The sequence below is a fragment of the Bufo bufo genome, chromosome 3, assembly GCF_905171765.1.
Source record: "Bufo bufo chromosome 3, aBufBuf1.1, whole genome shotgun sequence".
NCBI lineage: Eukaryota > Metazoa > Chordata > Amphibia > Anura > Bufonidae > Bufo > Bufo bufo.
Window position 1 is genome coordinate 362,415,582 of NC_053391.1, and position 27,137 is coordinate 362,442,718.

At 43.7% G+C, this 27,137-nt stretch overlaps 1 protein-coding gene across 8 annotated transcripts in view; it reads right to left on the bottom strand.

Annotated features, from left to right (window-relative positions):
- The window catches only part of COL16A1 (collagen type XVI alpha 1 chain), a 237,183-nt gene that overhangs the window by 202,003 nt on the left and 8,043 nt on the right, over nt 1-27,137 (bottom strand). For 6 of the 8 annotated variants that reach the window (XM_040424542.1, XM_040424541.1, XM_040424539.1 and 3 more), the window contains exons 2-3: nt 10,184-10,289; nt 5,308-5,376 (exon numbers count right to left, since the gene is read on the bottom strand). In XM_040424542.1, coding sequence (XP_040280476.1) covers nt 5,308-5,376; nt 10,184-10,262 — 148 coding nt within the window. In that variant the 5' untranslated portion in view covers nt 10,263-10,289. Of the gene's footprint in view, nt 1-5,307; nt 5,377-10,183; nt 10,293-27,137 lie in introns of all 8 variants that reach the window. The other 2 variants (XM_040424536.1, XM_040424535.1) reach the window with 1 other exon arrangement.

Sequence of the window (27,137 nt, forward strand, 5' to 3'; positions counted from 1 at the left end):
TCCTCTGGATCAACCTGCAGGATGACAGGCCGAACTGGATGAACAAATGTCTTTTTTCGGCCTTATGTACTATGTTACTATGTAAATTAAGGAGGCAAAGCAAGTTGATGAAATGAATAAAATTCAGGTGTAAGGCAGTTGCCTAGCTGCGAGGCAGCAAGGAATTTGTTGTTGTTTGTAACATTTAGGTAATAGGTTTATAGTAGCAAACAGTTTGTAACACAATTCCTAACATATTAAACTGTTCCAAATAAAGACTTCATTCTAAATATCTGTCCTCAACAGATCTGCAAAATGTGATGTACCAACTGTTATGTCAATCTGTGGCCAAGGCCCATAGAAATAGGTGGATCACAGACTAAGGCCTCATGCACACGACCGTTGTGTGCATCCGTGTCCGTTGTTCCGTTTTCTGTGATTTTCTTCGGACCAATTGACTTTCAATGGGTCTGTTGAAAACTCGGAAAATGCCCTGTTTTTCATCCGCATCCGTGGTTCGTGTTTCCTGTCCGTCAAAAAAATATGACCTGTCCAATTTTTTTGACGGACAACGGTTCACGGACCCATTCAAGTCAATGGGTCCGTGAAAAAACACGGATGCACACAAGATTGTCATCCGCGTCCGTGATCCGTGTCCGTAGGCTACTTTCACACAGACGGATCCGCAGATCCGTCTGCATAAAAGCTTATTTAGATCTGAGTTTTCACTTCGTGAAAACTCAGATCCGACAGTATATTCTAACACAGAGGCGATCCCATAGTGATGGGGACGCTTCAAGTTGGAATATACTAAGAACTGTGTACATGACTGCCCCCTGCTGCCTGGCAGCACCCGATCTCTTACAGGGGGCTGTGATCCGCACAATTAACCCCTCAGGTGCCACACCTGAGGGGTTAATTGTGCGTATCATAGCCCCCTGTAAGAGATCAGGTGCTGCCAGGCAGGAGGGGGAAGACCACCCTTCCTCCCCAGTTTTAAATTCATTGGTGGCCAGTGCGGCCCCCCCTCCCTCCCTCCCCTGTATTACATTCATTGATGGCCAGTGCGGCCCCCCTCCTTCCCCTTTATTACATTCATTGGTGGCCAGTGCGGCCCCCCCTCCCTCCCCTGTATTACATTCATTGGTGGCCAGTGCGGCCCCCCTCTCCCCCCCTCCTAATTAAAATCCCCCCACCATCATTGGTGGCAGCGGAGAGTTCCGATCGGAGTCCCAGTTTAATCGCTGGGACTCCGATCGGTAACCATGGCAACCAGGATGCTACTGCAGTCCTGGCTGCCATGGTTACTTAGCAATTTTAGAAGCATTATACTTACCTGTGCTGTCTGTGACCGGCCGGGCGCTCCTCCTACTGGTAAGTGAAAGGTCTGTGCTATAAGCAATGCCCGGCACAGACCTGTCACTTACCAGTAGGAGGAGCGCCCAGCTGGCCACAAACAGCGAAGGTAAGTATAATGCTTCTAAAATTGCTAATTAACCATGGCAGCCAGGACTGCAGTAGCGTCCTGGTTGCCATGGTTACCGATCGGAGCCCCAGCGATTAAACTGGGACTCCGATCGGAACTCTCCGCTGCCACCAATGATGGGGGGGATTTTAATTAGGAGGGGGGAGAGGGGGGGCCGCACTGGCCACCAATGAATGCAATACAGGGGAGGGAGGGAGGGGGGGGCCGCACTGGCCACCAATGAATGTAATACAGGGGAGGGAGGGGGGCCGCACTGGCCACCAATGAGTTAAATACAGGGAGGGAGGGGGGCCGCACTGGCCACCAATGAGTTAAATACAGGGGAGGGAAAGGGGCCGCACTGGCCACCAATGAATTTAAAACTGGGGAGGGAGGGGGGTCTGCCCCCTCCTGTCTGGCGGCACCTGAGGGGTTAATTGTGCGGATCACAGCCCCCTGTAAGAGATCGGGTGCTGCCAGGCAGCAGGGGGCAGTCAAGTACACAGTTCTTAGTATATTCTAACTTGAAGCGTCCCCATCACTATGGGAATGCCTCTGTGTTAGAATATACTGTCAGATCTGAGTTTTCACGATATAACTCAAATCCGATGGTATATTCTAACATAGAGGCGTTCCCATGGTGATGGGGACGCTTCAAGTTAAAATATACCATCGGATTGGAGAAAACTCCGATCCGATGGTATAATAGGGACTCCTGACTTTACATTGAAAGTCAATGGGGGACTGATCTGTTTGCAATTGCACCATATTGTGTCAACATCAAACGGATCCGTCCCCATTGACTTGCATTGTAAGTCAGGACAGATCCGTTTGGCTCCGCACGGCCAGGTGGACACCAAAATGACTTTTTCCTTCATGTCCGTGGATCCTCCAAAAATCAAGGAAGACCCACAGAGGAAAAAACGGACACGGATCACGGAACTACGGAACCCGTTTTTGCAGACCGCAAAAAAAACGGTCGTGTGCATGAGGCCTAATGCTGGTCAGATTGTAATATTATACAGAGGAAATGATAAATCTCCTTCAGACTCTCTGCCTTCATAAGAAATGTCAACTGCCACTATACATGAGCAGGATATATGACTGGCAGCAAAGCAAGATGCTGGTATTTAATGTCAGTGGGCATTCCTTTTCCTTAATCGTAAGCTGAAGTAGGGCTTCCTGCTGGCAAGTAGAAAAGAACCCTAGATGCCATCTGCCTCCGAAGTAATGAACGCCAATTACAGATAGTACAGTAGAAGGAGTCAGCAGGATTTCCAAGCTCAGTGAATCCGAGCCTCTTTGAAAATGGAGTCCAGCTGGCTAGGTCTCATCATTTACCAGCAGTGAACTGAATGGTCCTATGTACCTGCCTGTTATCCAAGACTGTGAAAAAACTATGGAACCAGGCGCCTATCTAAGGCTGTTATTGAAGAAGTTTCATTTCACTTTACTAACAGACAACCGCTTGAATATAACAGTGCTGTGACATCACTAATCCTTAGCAAAGGGCCCAATCTTCAAACCTTGTACAGCATGAAAATAAAAGATGGGTTATGCTAATTTTGTTAATGTATTGTAATTCATGCCTAATTTTGTATTTAAGATCTTCATCTACATATCTGTAATACAGCACTCATAGAATTGTATGGGCTCTTCTGCCATATATCTGATTTTCACACTGAGGCACATTGAAAAATACAGGGGCTCAACCAGTGTCAGACTGGGAACCGTAGGGCCCACCAGTGGAAGTGACTTTGGGGGCCCACCCTACAGTTGCATGAAAATATTGCTAGTTCATTGTTAGGCCTTTATGAGACAGCAATTTTACACAGAATTCCAGGACACATAACTTTTTAAATAGTAAAACCGCTATCATTACATGGCTTTTTTATTGCATCAACAGTGCAGTATAAATAACATTATTAAAAAGATTTGTATAGATTATCTCATATTTTACTAATTTTGGACTGTAAAAGCATGTTTTGTGGAGAAAGAGTAATTTTTATGTCTTAGACCTCATGCACACGGCCGTTGCGCGGGCAACATCCATGCAGCGGGCCGGACCCATTCAACTTGAATGGGTCCGTGGTCAGTCCGCACCGCAAAAAAAACGACATGCCGGAACAACGGAAAGAAACACCACAGAAGCACTCCGTAGGGCTTCCGATGTTCCGTGACTCCGTTCCGCGTCTCCGGAATTGCGGACCCATTCAAGCGAATGGGTCCGCATCGGGGATGCGGGGTGCACACGGCCGGCGGACGTGGATTGCCGACCCGCCGTTTGCGAGCCGCAATACGGCCACTGCCGGTGAACGGCCGTGTGCATGAGGCCTTAACCTTATTTTTCAGCACACTGATCCAACACTGCTCCTTTACTGATGGTCACAAGGACTCCACTGGTCTCTACGTCCTGGGACTCCATTGATTGACTGAGCAGGCATTCCCTGACATTTCCTGTGTGTGGACACAGGACCAGAAAGTAGAAACCAGCGTAGACCCTGTAAGTGGTGGAATGGAGCCACAGGGAGCAGTGAGGTGAGTGTTATTTCTTATTTATGACTCTGAGCCCTTTATAAAAAAATGTATCTGCTTGACCAGGTCATCAGTTTCAATGTAAAATCATATAACAACTATAAAAGGGAGATCTCCTTATGAAGCTACTGGTTTGTCAGCTTTAGATTTTTGAACTCTGCACTGATTGTGGATACAACATTCATCTCCAAGGGTAAAGTCCTTTATTATTCTTGGGATATCCTGAGTGTTCTGTATTTTTTTGTAATTTTTTCTATGCCTTTGTGGCACTTTAGAGATGGCACATTTTCATAAATCAATTATGAGCTTTACAGTTTGTGTATTAGTCTACTTTCACACTGACGTTTTGGCTTTCCGTTTGTGAGATCCGTTCAGGGCTCTCACAAGCGGTCCAAAACGGATCAGTTTTACCCTAATGCATTCTGAATGGAGAAGGATCCGCTCAGAATGCATCAGTTTGCCTCCGTTCAGTCTCCATTCTGCTTTGGAGGCGGACACCAAAACACTGCTTGCAACTTTTTGGCGTCCGTCTGACGAAACTGAGTCAAACAGATCCGTCCTGACACACAATGTAAGTCAATGGGGACGGATCCGTTTTCTATGACACAAATTAATCTGGCACAATAGAAAACTGAATCGTCCTCCATTGACTTTCAATGGTGTTCAAGACGGATCTGTCTTGGCTATGTTAAAGATAATACAAGCGGATCCATTCATAACGGATGCAGGCGGTTGTATTATCTGAACGGATCCGTCTGTGCAGATCCATGACGGATCCGCACAAAACGCGAGTGTGAAAGTAGCCTTACATACATATGCAGTATAGCACATGATTATCATTATTTTGATTTCTTGATTGAATTCCCAGCATATCTCAGTTTATGAAGCCCAGTATTTAGAGTATCTTCTCACATGCCTACTGATTATTATGTTGAGCTGTTAATGAGAGTTCTCCTACATAATTGTTGAAGCTTGCATATGTTATTCTCACCTAAGAGGTTATTTTATCATCTCAAACATATTACTTTCTCTGTACATTAAAATTGAGGCTACCCCAGACTTTGGCCACAACTCATGCAACCAAAGACCGACTGGCAATTTGCTGTGACCACGACCCCATAATTACAAAAAAAAAATCTAGAGTTGCAGTCACATCCTTTGGTTGCACAACGCTTATAGCAGCCAAAGTTGCAAAGTAGCGCCAGCCTAAAAGCTTAGGCCACTTTCACACGCCAATATTAGTTCAGTATGTTACATCAATATTTGTAACCCTAAACCAGGAGTGGGTCCAAAATATGGAAGAGGTGCAAATTTTATTTTCTACATACCTGTGTTGTTTTCATTTCCATCTCCTACTGTGCTGATTCCTTCGCTTTGTAAGTTTGGGCACTGATTATCTGTAAAATACCACAGTCAAATGTCTCATTATTTCCTAATCTTGTATGATATACAAATTCTGTATATAGTAGAAAATACCTTAAAAGGGTTATCTTATCTTAGACAATGGGGGCATATCGCTAGGATATGCCCCCATATGCCCCCACCTCTGGGACCCGCACCTGCAAGGAAAACGGAGTGGAGAAATTTGAGGAGGGAGCACCGCGCATGCTCAGCCACCTTCTATTCATTTCTATGGAGCCGCCGAAAATAGCCGAGCGCTGGCTCGTCTAATTCCATCGGCCCCATAGAAATGAATGGGATCGGTGGCCGCGCATGCGCAGTGTGCTTCAATGGGAGAGGCGGAGAGCTGCGCCTGGTGGAAGACGGACCCCGGGGTCCTCCAGCCACAACTCTCCCCGGCTCCGTTCTCCTTGTAGGTGTGGGTCCCAGAGGTGGTACCCGCACCTATCAGACAATGGGGGCATATCCTAGCGATATGCCCCCATTGTCTAAGATGGGATAACCCCTTTAAGCAGTATCAGTTTCTAACAAGTATCTATGTCTGAGCCATACTTCATTGTATATAAATGTAGCACAAGTAGATCTCTGCAATCTGCTTTATATGTACCAAAAAGTTGTACTGTATATAAGTCCTCATATTGATGTCCATTTAACCCTAAAGCTATTTTGCCACATCAAATGTTCAAAAGCACCCATGCTCTCGTCACTCATGTCCTTCATATTATAGTATTACACATACTGTAGCACATACTGTAGTCATTGACTTCCAAAGCATTAGAAAATTATAATGAATAATAGTCATTGGAATCTATAAAGAATGGTAATATTCAAATGTCCTGTAACTTCCCTGAGAAAGGGAGTCTGTCAGCAGCACTTTTGACCATGCTAAACTGCTGACAGCATTAGGTAGGGGCTTGAGAGAGCAGTAAAAACTTACCTCTTGTAGAACTTTTCTCATCAGGACAGGCTTCACTGTGAAGTGCTTTCTGCATTGACCTGCTACACAGTCCCTCCCCTCAGCTGCAGTGGTCTCCTAGTTGGATGCTACAGCTGTCACTCAGAGCAGAGGGGAGGGTCTGTGAAGCAGCTCAATGTAGAGAGTGTATCACGGTGAAGCCCCAAAAAACTTCATAATCACACTGCTTCTGATGAGAAAAGCTTCAAAAAAGGTATTTTTGTACGGCTCACCCAAGCCCAAACCTTGTGCTGTCAATGGTTTAGCATGCTCAAAACATCTGACAGATTTCCTTTTAATGAGTATATTCTGTTACATTAGCAAATATCTGCCAAATGTACAAAAATATTTTCTGATGATATCATTATATTAGGGAATTGTTATTTGGATAACTCTGAATACAATTGAGACGACCCATAAAAGGCATGTTAACAATACAATAAAATTGCAAATAAAATGGTAGAAGATAAATTTTCATTACACATAATAAGGAAGAAGCTGTCCATAAAGAGTGAAGGATGTAAATTCAAGACCCAAATCTCTCATCTGTCACAATAGATAATTAACTGCATCTATTTATATATATTTATATACTCATAAAGGACAACTTTTCAACGCACTCACAATAGACTGGTGATTGAGCCGAAATATTTTCTTTTGGTACAACGTGTGTTTGACTGAACTGCATTACCAGACACAGCTCATGGACTTGGGTGGTGTTAGAAAAAAAATGACTCCTTCAACTGCAGTGTATCTGTGACTGTTCTCTCAGCCTCCTTAGTTACCTTAGTTAGTCGTTCAACAGATATTTATATAAAGGCCTACAGTTCTTCATTAAAGGGGTTGTCCGAGATTTTGATATTAATATTGTGATGATCACAATCTGATCGGTGGGGGTCAGACTCCAAGCACCCAGTCTGATCAGCAGTTTGAAGAGGCTGCTGGGGCCTCTTCCTAGGCCAGTAAAGTCATGTTCTTGAATATAGTGGCCTAGGTGCAGCTCCGTCCCATTCAAGTAAGAAGGCCTGAGCTGCAATACCAAGCACAGCTGCTATACAATATACAGTGCTGTGCTTGATGAGCTGTGAGGAGACCGCAGTGCTCACCAGAATATCATGGCCTCTTCAAACAGTTGACTGTGGGGGTCCTGGGAGTCAGACCCCCATCGATCACATATTGATGACCTATCCTGAGGATAGGTCATCAATATTAAAGTCTCTAAGAATCACTTTAAGTAACCTTCTGTGGATCTTCTGGTCTTCTGTTTGAGTCACTGGAGTTGGACACCCACCAATCAGATACTGAGGATAGGCCATCTGTATTAAACACTCAGAAAAAAACTTTAAAATCGGAACTGTAGGTCAGTTTCCGCATGGATTTTATCTGTAGTTTGTCTACCTATTATCCACAGCGAGAAACAGTGGGGGCGATAGTGGTCTTGTATTATCTATTTGCACATACCAGAAATAACCACTAAACCACAGTCACCCCCTACTTTTACACTTCTTCTTGGGGGTGATTAACCTTGTCAGTGTGCCTGAACCAATTAAAGTTGCATTGTTTATGAGCCATACAGGCAGCATCAATATTAACAGCACAGCTGACCAGGGCAGCTGGTAAAGGCCAGGATCCACAGGCTCCCCTCTTTCACGTTCACAGTTGTGCTTGGAATTCGGTAGCCTGATCCGGCAGAGGATCAGGCTACCTAAGCTCACCATATATACATTGACTATAATGGGAGCCAGCAAATATTAGGCTGCCCATAGGAAAATTTGCTGAGATTCGTCTGGACAAAATCTGTCTCAGACTGCCTCAGCTTACAGCTTGGCGGTGCAGTTGCGTACTAAACTAATACAGCCCCCATTTTTACTGTGATCTGAACTAAGCAAGCCCACACTGCTAGTTCTACAATGGGTGCATCATCAGGAGATGGAGATACGTGTGGTATACAGTATGTAGAAGCAGTGTACTACTTATGCTCTATGGTCAACTGCTGGCGCTAGGATGGCCGCACACGGCAGCAAGAATGTGGGTATATAAAGGGGAAGTTCCTTCCTTCAGCTGACACGAAAAGAGGAGCAGACCAATAGGGAGTAGAGGTGTGTACAGCTGCCACGCCCCCTACCAGTAGCGCTCCACTGATCAAAGTAATAGACCGCTGAGCAGGCGGTGGATTTTTCCTGCCTGAATGAATTTAAAGAGTTTCTGGCTACTTTACAAATTTTATGGAGAACATTCAGAATTTTGCCTGTTCACATTCTGCTTTACAGAATTTTTCCTCTAAATTGGGACATAGAGAATTCTTTCCTTTGATAGATATGTGCTTATGTGATAAACAGCTTGGCTCTGTTCACAATGTCGTCATTGCTTCTGTTTTACAAGATCCATGACGGATACAACAGATATGTTATGTTCTTTTATGACCCATTAAATCTGCTTTCTGTTTTTCTGCCGGCTGCAAATGTGAAGAGAGGTAGTGTAGGAGATAAATGTGAATCATTTAAGCTATTAGCATTTGATTTGCTAAATTTTTAATACATTTCCAAAGTTTGTACAAGGAAACGTACATTAGTAAGTGCCTTGTATTAACTTTGTGGACATGATAAATGCCATTTGCTGAAGTAAGACAACCTCTTTAAAGTTAAAGGGAGTCTGTCATCAAAGTTTCACCTTTTTATCCCTTCCCATAGCTTTCTAGCAGCCTTACAGTTAATAAAAACGTTACCTTTATGAGCAATCCTGGACTTATAAAACCGGCAAAAAACAACTTAGTAGCAAATGCAAATGAGGGCTCGCAAGTGCCCAGGGGCGGCGTTACCCTCGTAGGTGCCCAGCTAGCTCAGCCTTATTGTCGCTTCCCCCGCCCATTCTTTCCCTCTGACCGCCCATCTACTTACTTCTTGTTTCGCCGAGATCCCGCGCCTGCGCACTCAGTCCGTCGGCCATTCCTTGTACGGCATCACAGTAATTAATGCGCATGTTCCGGCTTCGTGCCGTTAGCCGGCGCATGCGCATTAATTACTGTGATGCCATACAAGGAATGGGCATTGCAGTGCGCATGCGCCGGCCGACGGACTGAGTGCACAGGCGCTGGATCTCGGTGAAACAAGAAGTAAGTAGATGGGCGGTCAGAGGGAAAGGATGGGCAGTCAGAGGGAAAGAATGGGCGGGGGGAAGCGACGATAAGGCTGAGCTAGCTGGGCACCTACGAGGGTAACACCGCCCCTGGGCACTTGCAAGCCCTCATTTGCATATGCTACTAAGTTGTTTTTTGCCGGTTTTATAAGTCCAGGAATGCTCATAAAGGTAACGTTTTTATTAACTGTAAGGCTGCTAGAAAGCTATGGGAAGGGTTAAAAAGGTGAAACTTTGATGACAGACTCCCTTTAAGGAGTCTTTTTAGACCATTGAGAGACTTTGAGAGAACCTTGAGTTGGGTGGTGACATGGGATGTAACATTGTCAAATTGCATCATACAGTAACAGTAATTTTGATCAGGCATGCCCAAACTTTTGCATGCCACTTTAGATAAACACAAGCCGAAGCAGAAATATAGAATAGACATAAGTGAGCATAATAGTGTCTTAAAAGGTTGTACAGGTTCAGAAAAACATGGCTGCCCTTTTACCCCCAGGAATAGCAGCAGACCTGTCCATAGGCTGTGCCCAGTATTGCTGCTCAGTTCCATTAATGTGAGTGGGACAAACCAACAATACTACACACAACCTGTGAAAAGGTATGACACTGTTTTTGGAAGAAAGCAGACATGTTTTTATGACTCCTGTACAACCCTATATATGCCCCTATATTGAGTGAAGCATGTATATTAGGCAATATTGGTGCATTACCTGTCTGAGGTAGGATTCCTCCACTGCTGTACAATATGCTGCTGATCAAGTAAATGGCAGATATCCAGAAAATCCACATGTTTGCGGTGAATGAATGTGATTAGCCCTACTAGATCAAAAATGGAAACAAAGATTTACCACATTAGATTTATTAGCACCACAGATCTGCAAATAATAAGTCACTGTGATCTTGAAAGTAAAGCTGGCATGCACATTGAAATTGCCTTATTTTTGATCAAGGTCTTGTATGATCTAACTACAATGAGCTGAGTTGTGCTTTTCCCAGCTGGTGCTAGCAGCATAAGGGACGAGCTGTAGTTTTTACCATTTTTGCATACACACACCTTTTGGATTGCTTTTTATTCAATAATAAAGCTCACCATAATGCCCCCAGTAATAATAATTCTCCTTATAATGTGACAGCAGAAAAATGCCCCCTAATATGTGCCCAAAAAAATCATGCCGAATAAAAAAACAACAACACTAACACTTAACTCCATGCTTCTGGCAGGGATGCGATGCAGGCCTCTTCTGGCGCTGTACGCACTGTGACCTCATTGCGCTGCCTGCGCTGGCCTCTTAAAGGCCTAGTGTCTGCAGCCTATCAGAGGAATGGGGAAGGGAGATGCCTCTCTCCTGCTCCGCCACACCATCCAACTTCCACAATGGAAGCACTCATTTCCCACAGTCCTGCTTCCATCGCTGCTGCCCTCACATCGCCTAATTGGCAGTGCTGCCCAGGCACTTGCCCAGGTATGCTGGGTGCTGACGGCAGCCCTGGTGCAGGGTATTGTAGCTTCATCCTTTTCACTTAATAGGGACAAAGCTGTTATATACTGCACAGCTGCTACTAATTCGACAGCATGCATGTAGAAAGACCTATGTAAGCAATGAAGAAACTACAGCAATCATAAGTACCGCAGCAAACAGCTGATTGGTGGGGTGCAGAGAGCTGGACCCCACCAATACAATATTGATGGCCTATCTGGAGGATAGACCATCAATATTCTGATATTGTAAAACCACTTTAAGTTTATTTAGGGTTGCATTACAATCTGGAAGTAAAGTGAATTATAAATTTAGATTTTATGTAATGGACCTGACAAAATAGTCCAAATTGTTAAAAAGGAATAAAAAAATACCTTGGTTAATAATAATCAACTGAAAATTGTGAGAGCAAATGTATTCACCCCCTTTAATATGAAATCCCTAAATAAGGTCTAGTACAACCTATTATCTTCCAAAGTCACTATTAATTAAGTTCTCCTCCCCATATGCAATCAAAGTGTCACAAGATCTGTCACATCTGTCAGAAAGGCCTCCGAGTCTGCAGCACTGCTAAGCAAGCAGCATGAAGACCAAGGAGTTCTCCAAACAAGGTAGAGTCCAGGTTATGGAGAAATAAAGATCAGGATTGATTTATAAAAAAAAAAAACATCCCAAATTCTGAACATCCCACAGATCACCATTAAATACATTAAAACAAAATGGAAAGAATATGGCATAACTACAAATCTGACAAGAGAAGACCACCCAGTGAAGCTCACAGAGGAGGGCATTAGTCAAAGATTCAACAAAGACACCAAAGATAACACTGAAAGAGCTCAAAAAGATCCACAGTGGAGATGAAAGTATCTACCCATAGGACTATAAATTGTAGAGTGGGGCTCTACAGAAGAGTGGGCAGAATTAAGCCCTTGCCTAATGAAAACCTGTTTTGATTTCGATGCAAGAAAGCTGTGACAGGCTCCCCAAAGACATAGAAAAAGGTTCGCTGGTCAAATAAGACTAAGGCCCCTTTCACACGGGTGGGTATTCCACGTGGGTGCAATGCGTGAGTTGAACGCATTGCACTCGCACTGAATCCTGACCCATTCGTTTCTATGGGGCTGTGAACATGAGCTGTGATTTTCATGCATCACTTGTGCGTTGCGTGAAAATCGCAGCATGCTCTATATTCTGCGTTTTTCACGTAACGCAGGCCCCATAGAAGTGAATGGGGCCGCGTGAAAACCGCAAGCATCCGCAAGCAAGTGCAGATGCGGTGCGATTTTCACGCATGGTTTCTAGGTGACGATCGGGCTGGGAACCCGATCTGTATTATTTTCCCTTATAACATGGGAAAATAATAGCATTCTGAATGCAGAATCAAAGTAAAATAGTGATGGAGGGGTTAAAAATAAAAAAAAGTTAACTCACCGAGTCCACTTGATCGCGTAGTTGCGGATCTCTGTCTTCTTCTGTAATGTTGAGCTGCCGGCTAAGGACCTGTGGTGACGTCACATCACATGATCCAATCAGATGGTCCCTCACCATGGTGATGAACCATGTGATTGGACCATGTGATGAGCACAGTGACGTCATCAAAGGTCCTATTCCTGTGCACAGCAAAGAAGAAGACAGAAGAGATGCCGGCTGCGCGATCAAGTGGATTAAGGTGAGTTAAAAAAAAATTGTTTGTTTTTTAACCCCTCCAGCCCTATTTTACTAAGCATTCTGTATTCAGAATGCTATTATTTTCCCTTATAACCATGTTATAAGGGAAAATAATACAATCTATAGAACACCTAACCCAAACCCGAACTTCTGTGAAGAAGTTCGGGTTTGGGTACCAAACATGCCGATTTTTCTCACGCGTGTGCAAAACGCATTACAATGTTTGGCACTCGTGCGAAAAAATCACGCATGTTCCCGCAACGCACCCGCACCTTTTCCCACAACGCCCGTGTGAAACCAGCCTAAAACTGAATGTTTTCATCAAAAGAGACTAGAAAACTAGTTTGGATTGAATGAAATATGAATGGCAGTTAGGGTTGAGCGCTGTAAAGTTCGGGTTCGTACCGAACTTTAGGATTTTTGGACCCCGGACCCGAACCCGAACATTTCAGTAAAAATTTGGGTTCGGTGTTCGGCGCTTTCTTGGCACTTTTTGAAAGGCTGCAGAGCAGCCAATCAACAAGCGGTTAACTGTCTGACCTTAGAAGCCATCACAGCCATGCCTTCTAATGGCATGGCTGTGATTGGCCAGAGCAGCATGTGACCCAGGATCTATATAAGCTTGAGTCACGTAGCGCTGCACGTCACTCTGCTGTTACAAGTGTAGGGAGAGTATGCTGCTGGACTTGTGATTTCAGGGAGAGAATAGGAGAGAATCTAACTCAGCGATCTACAGAGAAATAGTTGTGTGGGTGCAGGACACAATCGTTTTACCCTGCCCTGAGCTCATTGACCAAAAAAAACTAACTTTTATAATTCTGTTAGTCAGGAGGGCGGCGGCAGCGGACATTTTATGCAAGCTCAGTGCACCAGCACTGCATCTGAGCTTTTGGGACATTGCAAATCACCATTTTTTTTGTCAAACTACAACATCTGGATTAGTCAGTGTGCAATTTAAGGTAGAAATACACCCATCATTTTCTGGGGTTTTAAAAACACACTTTTTTTTGCCAAAAAACTGTATTTTCCTGATCTGCAAGTGTTAAATTCAAGTTTAATATATACAGCTTTCATATTCTGTTACGAAAAAAATTTTTTTGGGGCAATCTACAACATCTGGATTAGTCAGTGTGCAATTTAAGCTAGAAATACAACCATCATTTTCAGGGGTTTGAAAAACACACTTTTTTTTAAAAAACAGTATTTTTCTGATCTGCAAGTGTTAAATTCAAGTTTAATATATACAGCTTTCATATTCTGTTACCAAAAAAACACTTTTTTGGCAATCTACAACATCTGGATTAGCCAGTGTGCAATTTAAGCTAGAAATACACCCATCATTTTCTGGGGTTTGAAAAACACACTTTTTTGTCAAAAAACTGTATTTTCCTGATCTGCAAGTGTTAAATTCAAGTTTAATATATACAGCTTTCATATTCTGTTACCAAAAAAACACTTTTTTGGCAATCTACAACATCTGGATTAGTCAGTGTGCAATTTAAGCTAGAAATACACCCATCATTTTCTGGGGTTTGAAAAACACACTTATTTGACAAAAAACACTATTTTCAGGCCTTGCAGCCTCAGCACGTGTGAAATTACAGGCTTATATACTGCTGTCAAATTCAGTTGTTAAACAAACACTCGTTTGGGCACAAAAAATTTAGTTGGCAGCCTTTGATGCAGATGTCATTGTGAGATACACCCTTAATACATTTGGGTTACAGTCAGAGATTTTAAATTCCACCATTAGGTGCACCAATATTGAATTCAAGTCTACATTGGTTCAGGCCCTGTGAGATACCCCATCTACACACAGGGGTTTGATTCAGGCATTTGAAATACAGCCATTTGAAATACATCCATTTTGTGCAAAGAAATATTTAATTTAGACCTACACTGGTTCATGCCCTTTGAGATACTCCCTCTACATACAGGGGTTTGATTCAGGCATTTGAAATACAGCCATTTGAAATACATCCATTTTATGCAAAGAAATATTTAATTTAGGCCTACACTAGTTCATGCCCTGTGAGATACTCCCTCTACATACAGGGGTTTGATTCAGGAATTTGAAATACAGCCATTTGAAATACATCCATTTTATGCAAAGAAATATTTAATTTAGGCCTACACTGGTTTAGGCCCTGTGAGATACCACCTATACATACAGGGGTTTGATTCAGGAATTTGAAATACAGCCATTTGAAATACATCCATTTTGTGCAAAGAAACATTTAATTTAGGCCTACACTGGTTCAGGCCCTGTGAGATACACCCTCTACATACAGGGGTTGGATTCAGGAATTTGAAATACAGCCATTTGAAATGCATCCATTTTGTGCAAAGAAATATTTAATTTAGGCCTACACTGGTTCAGGCCCTGTGAGATACTCCCTCCACATACAGGGGTCTGATTCAGGCATTTGAAATACCGCCATTTGGTGGTGCACCAATATTGAATTCAGGCCTACACTGGTTCAGGCCGTGTGAGATACACCCTTTACATACTGTCGTTCTATTCTACTATTAATTAAACACCCATTTAGGGCAAGATCCTAAATTCGAAAAATATGAGGAGAGCGTCAAATAAGGGACGTGGCCCAGGTCGTGGTGCTGCTGGTGGAGTTCCTGTTGCAGGGATAGGACGTGGTCGATCTGTGCCAGCTACACGCACAAGTGAAACCCCTTCCTCAGGTGAGAGTAGTCGACAGAATCTGCAGCGGTATTTGGTCGGGCCTAATGCGGCTCTACGAATGGTGAGGCCTGAACAAGTACAGGCGATAGTAGATTGGGTTGCTGACAGTGGATCCAGTTCCTTCACATTGTCTCCCACCCAGTCTCCTGCTGAAAGACCACAGTTGGCACCTGCAGCCGATGTCCATCAGTCTTTCACCTCACCCCCTTGGAAATCAGCCAAGCAGTCTGAGCCCCAAGTCATGCAGCAGTCTCTTCTGCTTTTTGATGACTCTGTTAGCAGGGTTTCCCAGGGCCATCCACCTAGCCCTGCCCCAGAAGTGGAAGAGATTGAGTGCACTGATGCCCAACCACTTAACTTTCAAGATGAGTACATGGGAGGACCATCACAGCACGTCTCGGATGATGACGAAACACAGGTGCCAACTGCTGGGGCTTTCGAAAGTGTGCAGACCGACAAGGAAGGCAGGGGTGAAGACTGGGTGGAAGATGATGTGGAGGACGATGAGGTCCTCAACCCCACCTGGAATCAAGGTTATGCGAGTGACCTGTGTAGTTCAGAGGAAGAGGTGGTGGTCGCACAGAGCCACCAGCACAGCAGAAGAGGGAGCAGGGTGCAAAAGCGGAGCGGCCATCCTCTAGACAGTACGCCTCCTACTGCCCACCGCAGCAAGGGACCGAGCACACCAAAGCCAGCTCCAAGGAGTTTCCTGGCGTGGCAGTTCTTCAGACAATGTGCTGACGACAAGACATGAGTGGTTTGCACTCTGTGCAATCAGAGCCTGAAGCGAGGCATAAACGTTCTCAACCTGAGCACAACCTGCATGACCAGGCATTTAAGTGCAAAGCATGAGCTGCAGTGGAGTAGACACCTCAAAAACCAAGAAAGGTCTCTGGCTCCTCCTGCTTCCTCTTCTGCTGCAGTCTCGGCCTCTTCATCCACCTCTGGAGTGACAGTGCCACCTGCCACCCCGCAAACAGAGGATCTGCCAGCAACAACAACACCTGGGTCACCAAGCACCTCCACAATGTCCCACGGAAGCGTTCAGCTCTCCATCTCCCAAACGCTGGAGAGGAAGAGGAAGTACCCCCCTACCCACCCGCGATCCCTAGCCCTGAATGCCAGCATTTCTAAATTACTGGCCTTTGAAATGCTGTCATTCCGTCTGGTGGAGACGGATAGTTTTAAAGGCCTTATGGCGGTGGCTGTCCCACAGTACGTCGTGCCCAGCCGCCACTACATTTCAAGGCAAGCCATCCCTTCCCTGCACAACCAAGTAGGGGATAAAATCAGGTGTGCACTGCGCAACGCCATCTGTGGCAAGGTGCACCTGACTACGGATACGTGGACCAGTAAGCACGGTCAGGGCCGTTATATCTCCATAACAGCACACTGGGTAAATGCAGTGGAGGCTGGGCCTGAGGCGGATATCAGTTTGGCACATGTCCTTCCACCACTGAGGATTGCAGGGCGCTTCAGTTTGCCTCCTGTTGCTTCCTCCTCCTACTCTGCTTCCTCATCCTTTACCAGCTCCTCATCCGGTCAGCGTAACACCTTCACCACCAACTTCAGCACAGCCAGAGGTAAACGACAGCAGGCAGTTTTAAAACTTATCTGTTTGGGGGACAAACCCCACACCGCGCAGGAGCTGTGGACGGGCCTTGAACAACAGACCGATGAGTGGTTTGTGCCAGTCAGCCTCAAGCCCGGCCTGGTGGTGTGCGATAATGGGCGAAATCTCGTAGCAGCTCTGGGACTAGCCGGTTTGACGCACATCCCTTGCCTGGCGCATGTGCTGAATTTGGTGGTGCAGAGATTCCTTAAAAATTACCCCGATATGTCAGAGCTGCTGCATAAAGTGTGGGCCGTCTGTGCGTGTTTTTGGCGTTCTCACCCTTCTGCTGCTCGCCTGTCAGCGCTGCAGCGTAACTTCGGTCTTCCTGCTCACCGCCTCATATGCAACGTGCCCACAAGGTGGAACTCCACCTTGCACATGCTGGCCAGACTGTGCGAGCAGCAGCAGGCGATAGTGGAGTTTCAGCTGCAGCACGGACGGGTGAGTCGCTCGGCGGAACAGCACCACTTCACCACCAATGACTGGGCCTCCATGCGAGACCTGTGTTCCTTGTTGCGCTGTTTTGAGTACTCCACCAACATGGCCTGTGCCGATAACACCGTTCTCAGCGTTACTATCCCACTTCTATGCCTCCTTGAAAAAACGCTCCTGGCGATGATGGAAGAGGATGTGGCACAGGAGTAGGAGGAGGAGGAAGAGGGATCATTTCGTAGGGTTTCCCGCCAGTCATTCCCAAGTGGCTCCGAGGGTGGGTTCCTGCACCCACAAACCCAAGGTACACAATTGTCCAGCCAGGGCACAGTTCTGGAGGATGACGAGGTGGAGGATGAGGAGGAGGAGATGGAGGAGGAGGAACCATGTTCACAGCAGGGTGGCATCCAGACCAGCTCATGGCCATCACTGGTGCGTGGATGGGGGGATACAGAGGACACAGACGATACACCTCCCACAGAGGACAGCTTTTTGTTGCCTCTGGGCAGCCTGGCACACATTAGCGATTATATTCTGCAGTGTCTCTGCAACGACCGCCGAGTTGCCCACGTTTTTCACGCAATGCAGGCCCCATAGAAGTGAATGGGGCTGCGTGAAAATCGCAAGCATCCGCAAGCAAGTGCGGATGCGGTGCGATTTTCACGCATGGTTGCTAGGAGACAGTCTATTCACTGTATTATTTTCCCTTATAACATGGTTATAAGGGAAAATAATAGCATTCTGAATACAGATTTTTTTCCGCGCAAGTGCGAAACATTGTAATGCGTTTTGCACTCGCGTGAGAAAAATCACGTATGTTTGGGTTAGGTGTTGTGTAGATGTTATTATTTTCCCTTATAACATGGTTATAAGGGAAAATAATAGCATTCTGAATACAGAATGCTTAGTAGGTGATCAATTGAGGGTTTAAAAAAAAATTAAAAAATTAACTCACCTTCTCCTCTTGTTCGCATAGTTCCCGGTCTCTTCTTTACTTCTTTAATGATGAACTACCGGCTAGGACCTGTGGTGACGTCAGATCACATGCTCCAATCACATGGTCCATCACCACGGTGATGGACCATGTGATTGGAGCATGTGATCTGACGTCACCAAATGTCCTTTAGCCAATAGCTCATCATTAAAGAAGTAAAGAAGAGACCGGGAACTACGCGAACAAGAGGAGAAGGTGAGTTAATTTTTTTATTTTTTTCTAACCCTCAATTGATCACCTACTAAGCATTCTGTATTCAGAATGCTATTATTTTCCCTTATAACCATGTTATAAGGGAAAATAATAACATCTACACAACACCTAACCCAAACATACGTGATTTTTCTCACGCGAGTGCAAAGCGCATTACAATGTTTCGCACTTGCGCGGAAAAATCACGGGTGTTCCCGCAACGCACCCGCACATTTTCCCGCAACGCCCGTGTGAAAGAGGCCTAACTTGTGCTGATTACTGGGTGGCCACGCTGCTGGATCCCTGTTACAAGGACAACGTACCATCCTTAATTCCATCACTGGAGCGTGATCGTAAGATGCGCGAGTACAAGCGCACACTGGTAGACGCGCTGCTGATGGCATTCCCACCTGACAGCGGGGGCACAGTGGAAGCACAAGGCGAAGGCAGAGGACCAGGAAGAGGTCACCAACGCAGCTGGGGCACCGCCAGCACATCAGAAGGCAGGGTTAGCATGGCCGAAATGTGGAAAAGCTTTGTCAGCACGCCACAACAACCAGCACCACCAGCTGATATGGAACGTCTTAGCAGGAGGCTGCATTTCACCAACATGGTGGAGCAGTATGTGTGCACACTCCTACACGTACTAAATGACGGGTCTGCCCCCTTCAATTACTGGGTCTCCAAATTGGGCACATGGCCTGAGCTTGTCCTTTACGCCTTGGAGGTGCTGGCCTGCCCTGCAGCCAGTGTATTATCTGTACGTGTGTTTAGCACGGCAGGGGGCGTCATCACAGACAAGCGCAGCCGCCTGTCCACAGCCAATGTGGACAAGCTCACGTTCATTAAAATGAACCAGGCATGGATCCCTCAGGACTTGTCCGTACCTTGTGCAGAATAGACATGTATACCGGCACTAAGCAGCCATTGTTATACTCCATATGGAACTCCACCTCATAAATAAAAAAAAAAATTTGTACGTGTTTTATTTTATATCATTTCACTACTTTGTCATTTACATTTTCTGGTGAAATTAACCAATTTTTGGGTGTATAGTACCACTGCTATACCTAATAGGCCGGTTAAAAAAACAAATAAAAAATTGTCAATTACATTTTAGGGTGAAATTAACCGATTTTTGGGTGTATAGTACCACTGCTATACCTAGTAGGCCAGTTAAAAAATAAAATAAATTATCATTAACATTTTCGGGTGAAATTCACCAATTTTTGGGTGTATAGTACCACTGCTGTACCTAGTAGGCCGGTTAACAAAAAAATAAATAAATTGTCAGTTACATTTTCAGTTGAAATTCAACAATTTTTTGGTGTGAAGTACCACTGCTATACCTAGTAGACCGGTAAAAAAATAAAATAAATTAGCAGTTACATTTTCTGGTGAAATTCAGCAATTTTTTGGTGTGATGTACCACTGCTATACCTATTAGACCGGTAAAAAAAAAAAAAAACATTTGTCAGTTACATTTTATGGTCAAATTCACCAATTTTTGGGTGTAATATACCCCTCCTCTACCTAGTTGACAGCTTAATAAATTAAAATAATTTTTATTTTACATTTTCGGGTGACAATAAACAATTGTTTTCTGTTATAGACCCCTGCTCTACCAAGTAGACAGGTTAATTAATTTCTGTAATTTTTCCTGTTACATTCTTGGGTTGACATTATACAATTTTAGACGTGAATAAACCCCTGCTCTGCATAGGTGACAGGGAATAAAATTTCTGAAATGCTTCTTTAATTGATGCGTGCCACCTCCTTTGATTCAATGCTTAAACTTAAACAAGTTGTACCACATTTAAGCTTCAATACTTTGTCCCACATTTCCGCTATACTCTTTTGGCCAACATTTGCGCCTCAATAGCTTTTCCCACATTTCTTCTCGATCCCAATTTTTTAAAATAAATTTATTTCCCTTAAATTTGGTCTCTTTTTCTCACGTTCCCTCTCCGGCGTAGAACCCTGATTCCCCGCCCCCCCCATAATCACCATGGTAGGCGCATAAAAGAACATCGAAAGTTGATAGAGCAGATATCAAATTGGATCGTGAACATCACTGGTGGGGCAGTAAGTATGCACACGCCTACACGAACTAACTGACAGGGGTCAGCCCCCTTCAACTTCCGGGTCTCCAAATTGGGCACATGGCTTGAGTTTGCCCTTTACGCCTTGGAGGTGCTGGCCTGCCCTGCAGCCGGTGTATTGTCTGAACTTGTGTTTAGCACGATTGGAGGGTTATATTTCCCAATGTTTTGGGGTGTACCCTAATTTAAAAAAATAAAAATTCATTTTAAAACAAAAAGCAGTGTAGGCTACCTCCTCCTCTACCGCCACTTCCACCTACACCGCCACATCCACCGCCTCCTCAACCTCCTACTCCATATGGACCTGGTCCTCCTAGATCAAGATTATTATTTTTTATTTTTACGTATTTTATGTTATTTAAAGTAATTTCCCTATCCACATTTGTTTGCAGAGCACTTGCCATGCTCTTAACCACATTTTGACGACATTTGCAGCCCTCTAGCCCTTTCCATGACATTTTTACAGCCATTTTAGTGCTCAAAAGTTCGGGTCCCCATTGACTTCAATGGGGTTCGGGTTCGGGGTCAAGTTCGGGTCAAGTTCGGGTCCCGAACTCAAACTTTTTTCCGAAGTTCGGCCAAACCCGTCAAACCCGAACATCCAGGTGTCTGCTCAACTCTAATGGCAGGAAATGCAGGGTAATTACTGAGGGAAAACCTATTGCAGTCTGCCAGAGATTTACGACTGGGATGGAGGTTCACCTTCCAGAAGGACAATGACCCTAAGGCCTAGTTCACACGAACGTTTTTTTGGCGGGTGTACGGGCCATTTTTTGGTGTTTCGTATACAGTCCGTATACGGAACCATTCATTTCAATGGTTCCGCAAAAAAAACGGAATGTGTTCCGTATGCATTCCGTTTCCGTATTTCCATTTTTCCGTTCCGTTGAAAGATAGAACATGTCCTATATTTGGCCGAAAATCACGTTCCGTGGCTCCATTAAAGTCAATGGGTCCGCAAAAAAAACGGAACACATACGGAAATGCATCCGTATGTCTTCCGTATCCGTTCAGTTTTTTCTGAGCCATCTATTGAAAATTTTATGCCCAGCCCAATTTTTTCTATGTAATTACTGTATACTGTATATGCCATACGGAAAAACGGAACGGAAAAACGGAAAGGAAACGTAAACACAACGGAACTCAAAAACGGAACAACGGATCCGTGAAAAACGGACCGCAAAAAACTATAAAAGCCATACGTTCGTGTAAACTAGGCCTAAGCGTACTGTTAACATTACCCTGGAGTGGTTTAAAGGGGTTGTGTCACAAAACATATAAAAAAAAATTCAAACCAGCACCTGAATCTGAATACTTATGTAATTGCAGGTAAAAAAAAAAATTGTATAGCCAGTGAACTATTCAATAAAATTTATCTGTAGAACGCTACCTGCTGTTTGTTCTTTTTCTTATTTTTTTGTCCGTCTCACTGAGCTGGTCGAATGCGCTGTTTAAATCTTTAACTGCCACCAGCCATATGTTCTGTTAGAAGCAGTGAGAGTTAGGCCTCTTTCACACTGGCGTCTCGTTTGAGGGCCGGATAGGAAGAGGGTGCGTCGCGCCAAAAAATGCACGATTTTTCTGCGCAAGTGCAAAGCGTTTTAATGCGTTTTGCATGCGCGTGAGAAAAATCAGCATGTTTGGTACCCAAACCCGAACCTGGACTGCTTCACAGAAGTTCGGGTTTGGGTTAGGTGTTGCGTAGATTTTATTATTTTCCCTTATAACATGGTTATAAGGGAAAATAATAGCATTCTTAATACAGAATGCTAAGTAAATTAGGGATGGAGGGGTTAAAAAAAATAAAAATAAAATTAAACTCACTTTATTCACTTGCCCAGCTTCTCTTCTGTCTTGCTGGGCATCAAATAAGAAGACAGAAGAGAAGCCCGGCTGCGCGAACAAGTGGATGAGGTGAGTTAAATTATTTTTTATTTTTTAACCCCTCCAGCCCTATTTTACTAAGCATTCTGCATTAACCACTTCCCATCTGGGCCCTTTGCCCCTTTCCTGACCAGGCCAAATTTTGCAAAACTGACATATCTCACTTTATGTGGTAATAACTTTGGAACGCCTTTATTTATCCAATTCATTCAGAGATTGTTTTCTCGTGACACATTGTACTTCATGATAGTCATAAATTTGTGTCAAAATATTTCACCTTTATTTATGAAAAAATCCCAAATTTACCCAAAAATTGGAAAAATTAGCAATTTTCTAAATTTCAATTTCTCTGCTTTTAAAACAGAAAGTGATACCTCATAAAATATTTATTACTTAACATTCCCCATATGTCTACTTTATGTTGGCATCATTTTGGAAATGTCATTTTATTTTTTTAGGACGTTAGAAGGCTTAGAAGTTTAGAAGGAATTCTTCAAATTTTTAAGAAAATTGCCAAAATCCACTTTATAAGGACCAGTTCAGGTCTGAAGTCACTTTGTGGGGCCTACATAGTGGATACCCCCATAAATGACCCCATTGTAGAAACTACACCCCTCAAGGTATTCAAAACCGATTTTACAAACTTTGTTAACTCTTTAGGCGTTCCACAAGAATTAAAGGAAAATGGAGATCAAATTTTTAAATTTCACTTTTTTGGCAGATTTTCCATTTGAATCAATTTTTTTCTTTAACACATCGATGGTTAACAGCCAAACAAAACTCAATATTTATTACCCAGATTCTGCGGTTTACAGAAACACCCCACATGTGGTCATAAACTGCTGTATGGGCACACGGCAGGGCGCAGAAGAAAAGGAACTCCACATGGTTTTTAGATGCCATGTCCCATTTGAAGCCCCCTGATGCACCCTTACAGTAGAAACTCCCAAGAAGTGACCCCATTTTGGAAACTAGGGGATAAGGTGCCAGTTTTATTAGTACTATTTTTGGGTACATATGATTTTTTGATCATTCATTATAACACTTTATGGGGCAAGGTGACCAAAAAATTGGTTGTTTTAGAACAGTTTCTATTTATTTATTTTTACAGCGTTCACCTGAGGGGTTCAGTCAAGTGACATTTTTATAGAGCAGAGTGTTACGGACGTGGCGATACCTAATATGTATACTTTTTCTCATTTATTAAAGTTTTACACAATAATAGCATTTTTGAAACAAAAAAATTATGTTTTAATGTGTCCATGTTCTGAGAGCTATAGTTTTTTTTATTTTTTGAGAGATTTTCTTATGTAGGGGCTCATTTTTTGCGGGATGAGGTGACGGTTTTATTGGTACTATTTTGTGGGACATACGCGTTTTTGATCACTTGGTGTTGCACCTTTTGTGATGCAAGGTGACAAAAATTGCTTGTTTTGACACATTTTTTTTTATTTTTTTTACGGTGTTCACCCGAGGGGTTAGGTCATGTGATATTTTTATAGAGCTGGTTTTTACGGACGCGGCAATACCTAATATGTATACTTTTTTTTTATTTGTTTCACTTTAACACAATAATAGCATTTTTGTAACCAAAAAAATGATGTTTTAGTGTCTCCATGTTCTAAGAGCTATAGTTTTTTTATTTTTTGAGAGATTTTCTTATGTAGGGGCTCATTTTTTGCGGGATGAGGTGACGGTTTTATTGGTACTATTTTGTGGGACATACGTGTTTTTGATCACTTGGTGTTGCACCTTTTGTGATGCAAGGTGACAAAAATTGCTTGTTTTGACACAGTTTTTTTTTTTTTTTTTTTACGGTGTTCACCCGAGGGGTTAGGTCATGTGATATTTTTATAGAGCTGGTTTATACGGACGCGGCGATACCTAATATGTATACTTTTTTTTATTTTTTCTATTTTTAACTTTTTTTTTTCATTCCTTACTTGGGGACTTTTTTTTTTTTTACATGTGAAACTTTTTTTTATTTTTTTATTTTCAACCTTTTATTTTTATTTTTTTTATTTTACACTTTTCGTCCCCCATAAGGTCATACAAGACCTTTGGGGGACATTTACTCACTTTTTCTTTTTTTTTTAACTGTTGATTTCTCCTGTAACTGGGGCTGACATAGTAGCCCCAGTTACAGGACAAATGCACCCCTATAGAGGCTGTACAGCAGCAATCCAGCGCTGTACAGCCTCAGAGCAGGGCTGATCGAGGTCTCTGAGAGACCTCACACAGCCCCTGCACACTCCGGTCACGGCGGTCACATGACCGCCGGGCCGGAACAGGAAGCGCACAGCGCTTCCTTCTCTGCAGACACACTTGCTTGCGGATGCTTGCGATTTTCACGCAGCCCCATTCACTTCTATGGGGCCTGCATTGCGTGAAAAATGCACAAAATAGAGCATGCTGCGATTTTGACGCAACGCACAAGTAATGCGTGAAAATCACCGCTCATGTGAACAGCCCTATAGAAATGAATGGGTCCGGATTCAGTGCGGGTGCAATGCGTTCACCTCACGCATTGCACCCGCGCAGAAATATCGCCCGTGTGAAAGAGGCCTTACAGGGCGAGAGCTGCAGCAAAAAGATTCTCCCCCTGAGCTGCCAGGCTGCAAAAGTGGTGGGGAAAATGGCAGTATGTCTTAAATGCGAATACTAATGAGCTCTTCTGTTATGGAAGCACTCATTAGTACGGTATTACAGTAGGACCAGGAAGTAGCCAATATATTGGGTGCTGGTTTTACTCACTGCTCCCTGGTCTCTGGGTGCTGTGCTGTGCTGTTTTCTGACAGTGTACCATGTTAGGATGTAGTGCACATAAGTGTGCACTATGGCGTGACATTGTGTGACGTCAGGTCACATTGCAGCGCTGAAGGAAGAGCACCCTTTATTTATTTGTTTGTCTGATCTGAGGTCTGGTGAAGATTGGGGGTCTGATATGAGGTCTGATGAAGATTGGGGGTCAGATCTGAGGCCTGATGAAGATTAGGGGTCTGATATGAGGTCTGATGAAGATTGGGGGTCTGATCTGAGGTTTGATAATGACTGGAGTCTGATCTGAAGTCTGATTAAAAAAAATTGTTCTTATAATCCTCCTCTAAAACCTAGGTGCGTCCTATGGTCCAGTGCATCTCATGGTGCAGGAAATATGGTAAATGTTATAGTATGGCCTAGTCAAAGCACAGACCTTAATCCAATTGAGAATCTGTAGCATGACTTGAAGACTCCTGTACACAACACAGCCCTTCTAAGTTGAAAAAATTGCAGCAGTTTTGCCTTGAACAATAGTCACAGAATCAAGTGTCTAGATTTGGGTTGACAAAGCATTGACGTTCGGTGGGTGAATACATATGCACATTCAATTTCTCTGTTTTAAATATTGTTTGTGTCACAGTTAAAAAAATATTTTTTACCTTGAAAGTGATAGGCATGCTGTGTAAGTCAAATGGTACAAACCCCCCAAAAATTTGTTTTAATTCCAGGTAGTAATGCAACAAAAAAAGAACACCAAGAGGGTGAATACTTTTTTAAGGCATTGTAAAGCCTGTATTAGGCCTATTGCACACGGACGTTTTTTTTTCCCGTTTACTGGACGTTTTTTGCGTTCCGTATACGGTCCGTATACGGAACCATTCATTTCAATGGGTCCGCAAAAAAAACGGAATGTACTCTGTATGCATTCCGTTTCCGTATTTCCGTTCCGTTTTAACATAGAACATGTCCTATTATTGCCTGCAAATCACAGTCCGTGGCTCCATTCAAGTCAATGGGTCCGCAAAAAAACGGAACACGTACGGAAATGCATCCGTATGTCTTCCGTTTCCGTTCCGTTTTTTGCTGAACCATCTATTGAAAATGTTATGCCCAGCCCAATTTTATCTATGTAATTACTGTATACTGTATATGCCATACGGAAAAACGGAACGGAAAAACGGAACAGAAACGGAAACACAACGGAAACAAAAAACGGAACAACGGATCCGTGAAAAACGGATCGCAAAACACTGAAAAAGCCATACGGTCGTGTGCAATAGGCCTTAGGCTGCGTTCACATTTCAGTTATTTGGTCAGTTATTTCGATCAGTTATTGTGAGCCAAAACCAGTAGTGAAGCCTCCACAGAGATCAGGTGTAATTATTTGATCTGCGCCTGTTCTGTGTTTTTTGACCCACACCTGGTTTTGGCTCACAATAACTGATGGAAATAACTGATCACATAACTGAAGTGTGAACGCAGCCTTACACCTCCTTTCTGCAGATAATCGCTAATGAGCGTTCGTAGTAATATTCGTTAGCGATCATCTGGCAGTCGTTCGTTCATCAGGCCATCCAAGTCTTTTGACAGGTCAAAAAAAATCAATGTTTGCAGCCAGTAGATCGTGGTGTCTAATCACGGTCTGCTGCTGGCAAACAATGATTCAGTATAGGGAATTACACAGATTATAATGCTATGATTGAATCTCCATTTTTCTCCACAACAAAACGTAGCTTGCTACCATCTTTTAGATTGCATGAAAGGCTCTAAGATTTTGCATGGGGGCCCTGTACTGTCTGTGCCCACCCCTGGAACCTTACATGTATTCTGCAGGGGAACAG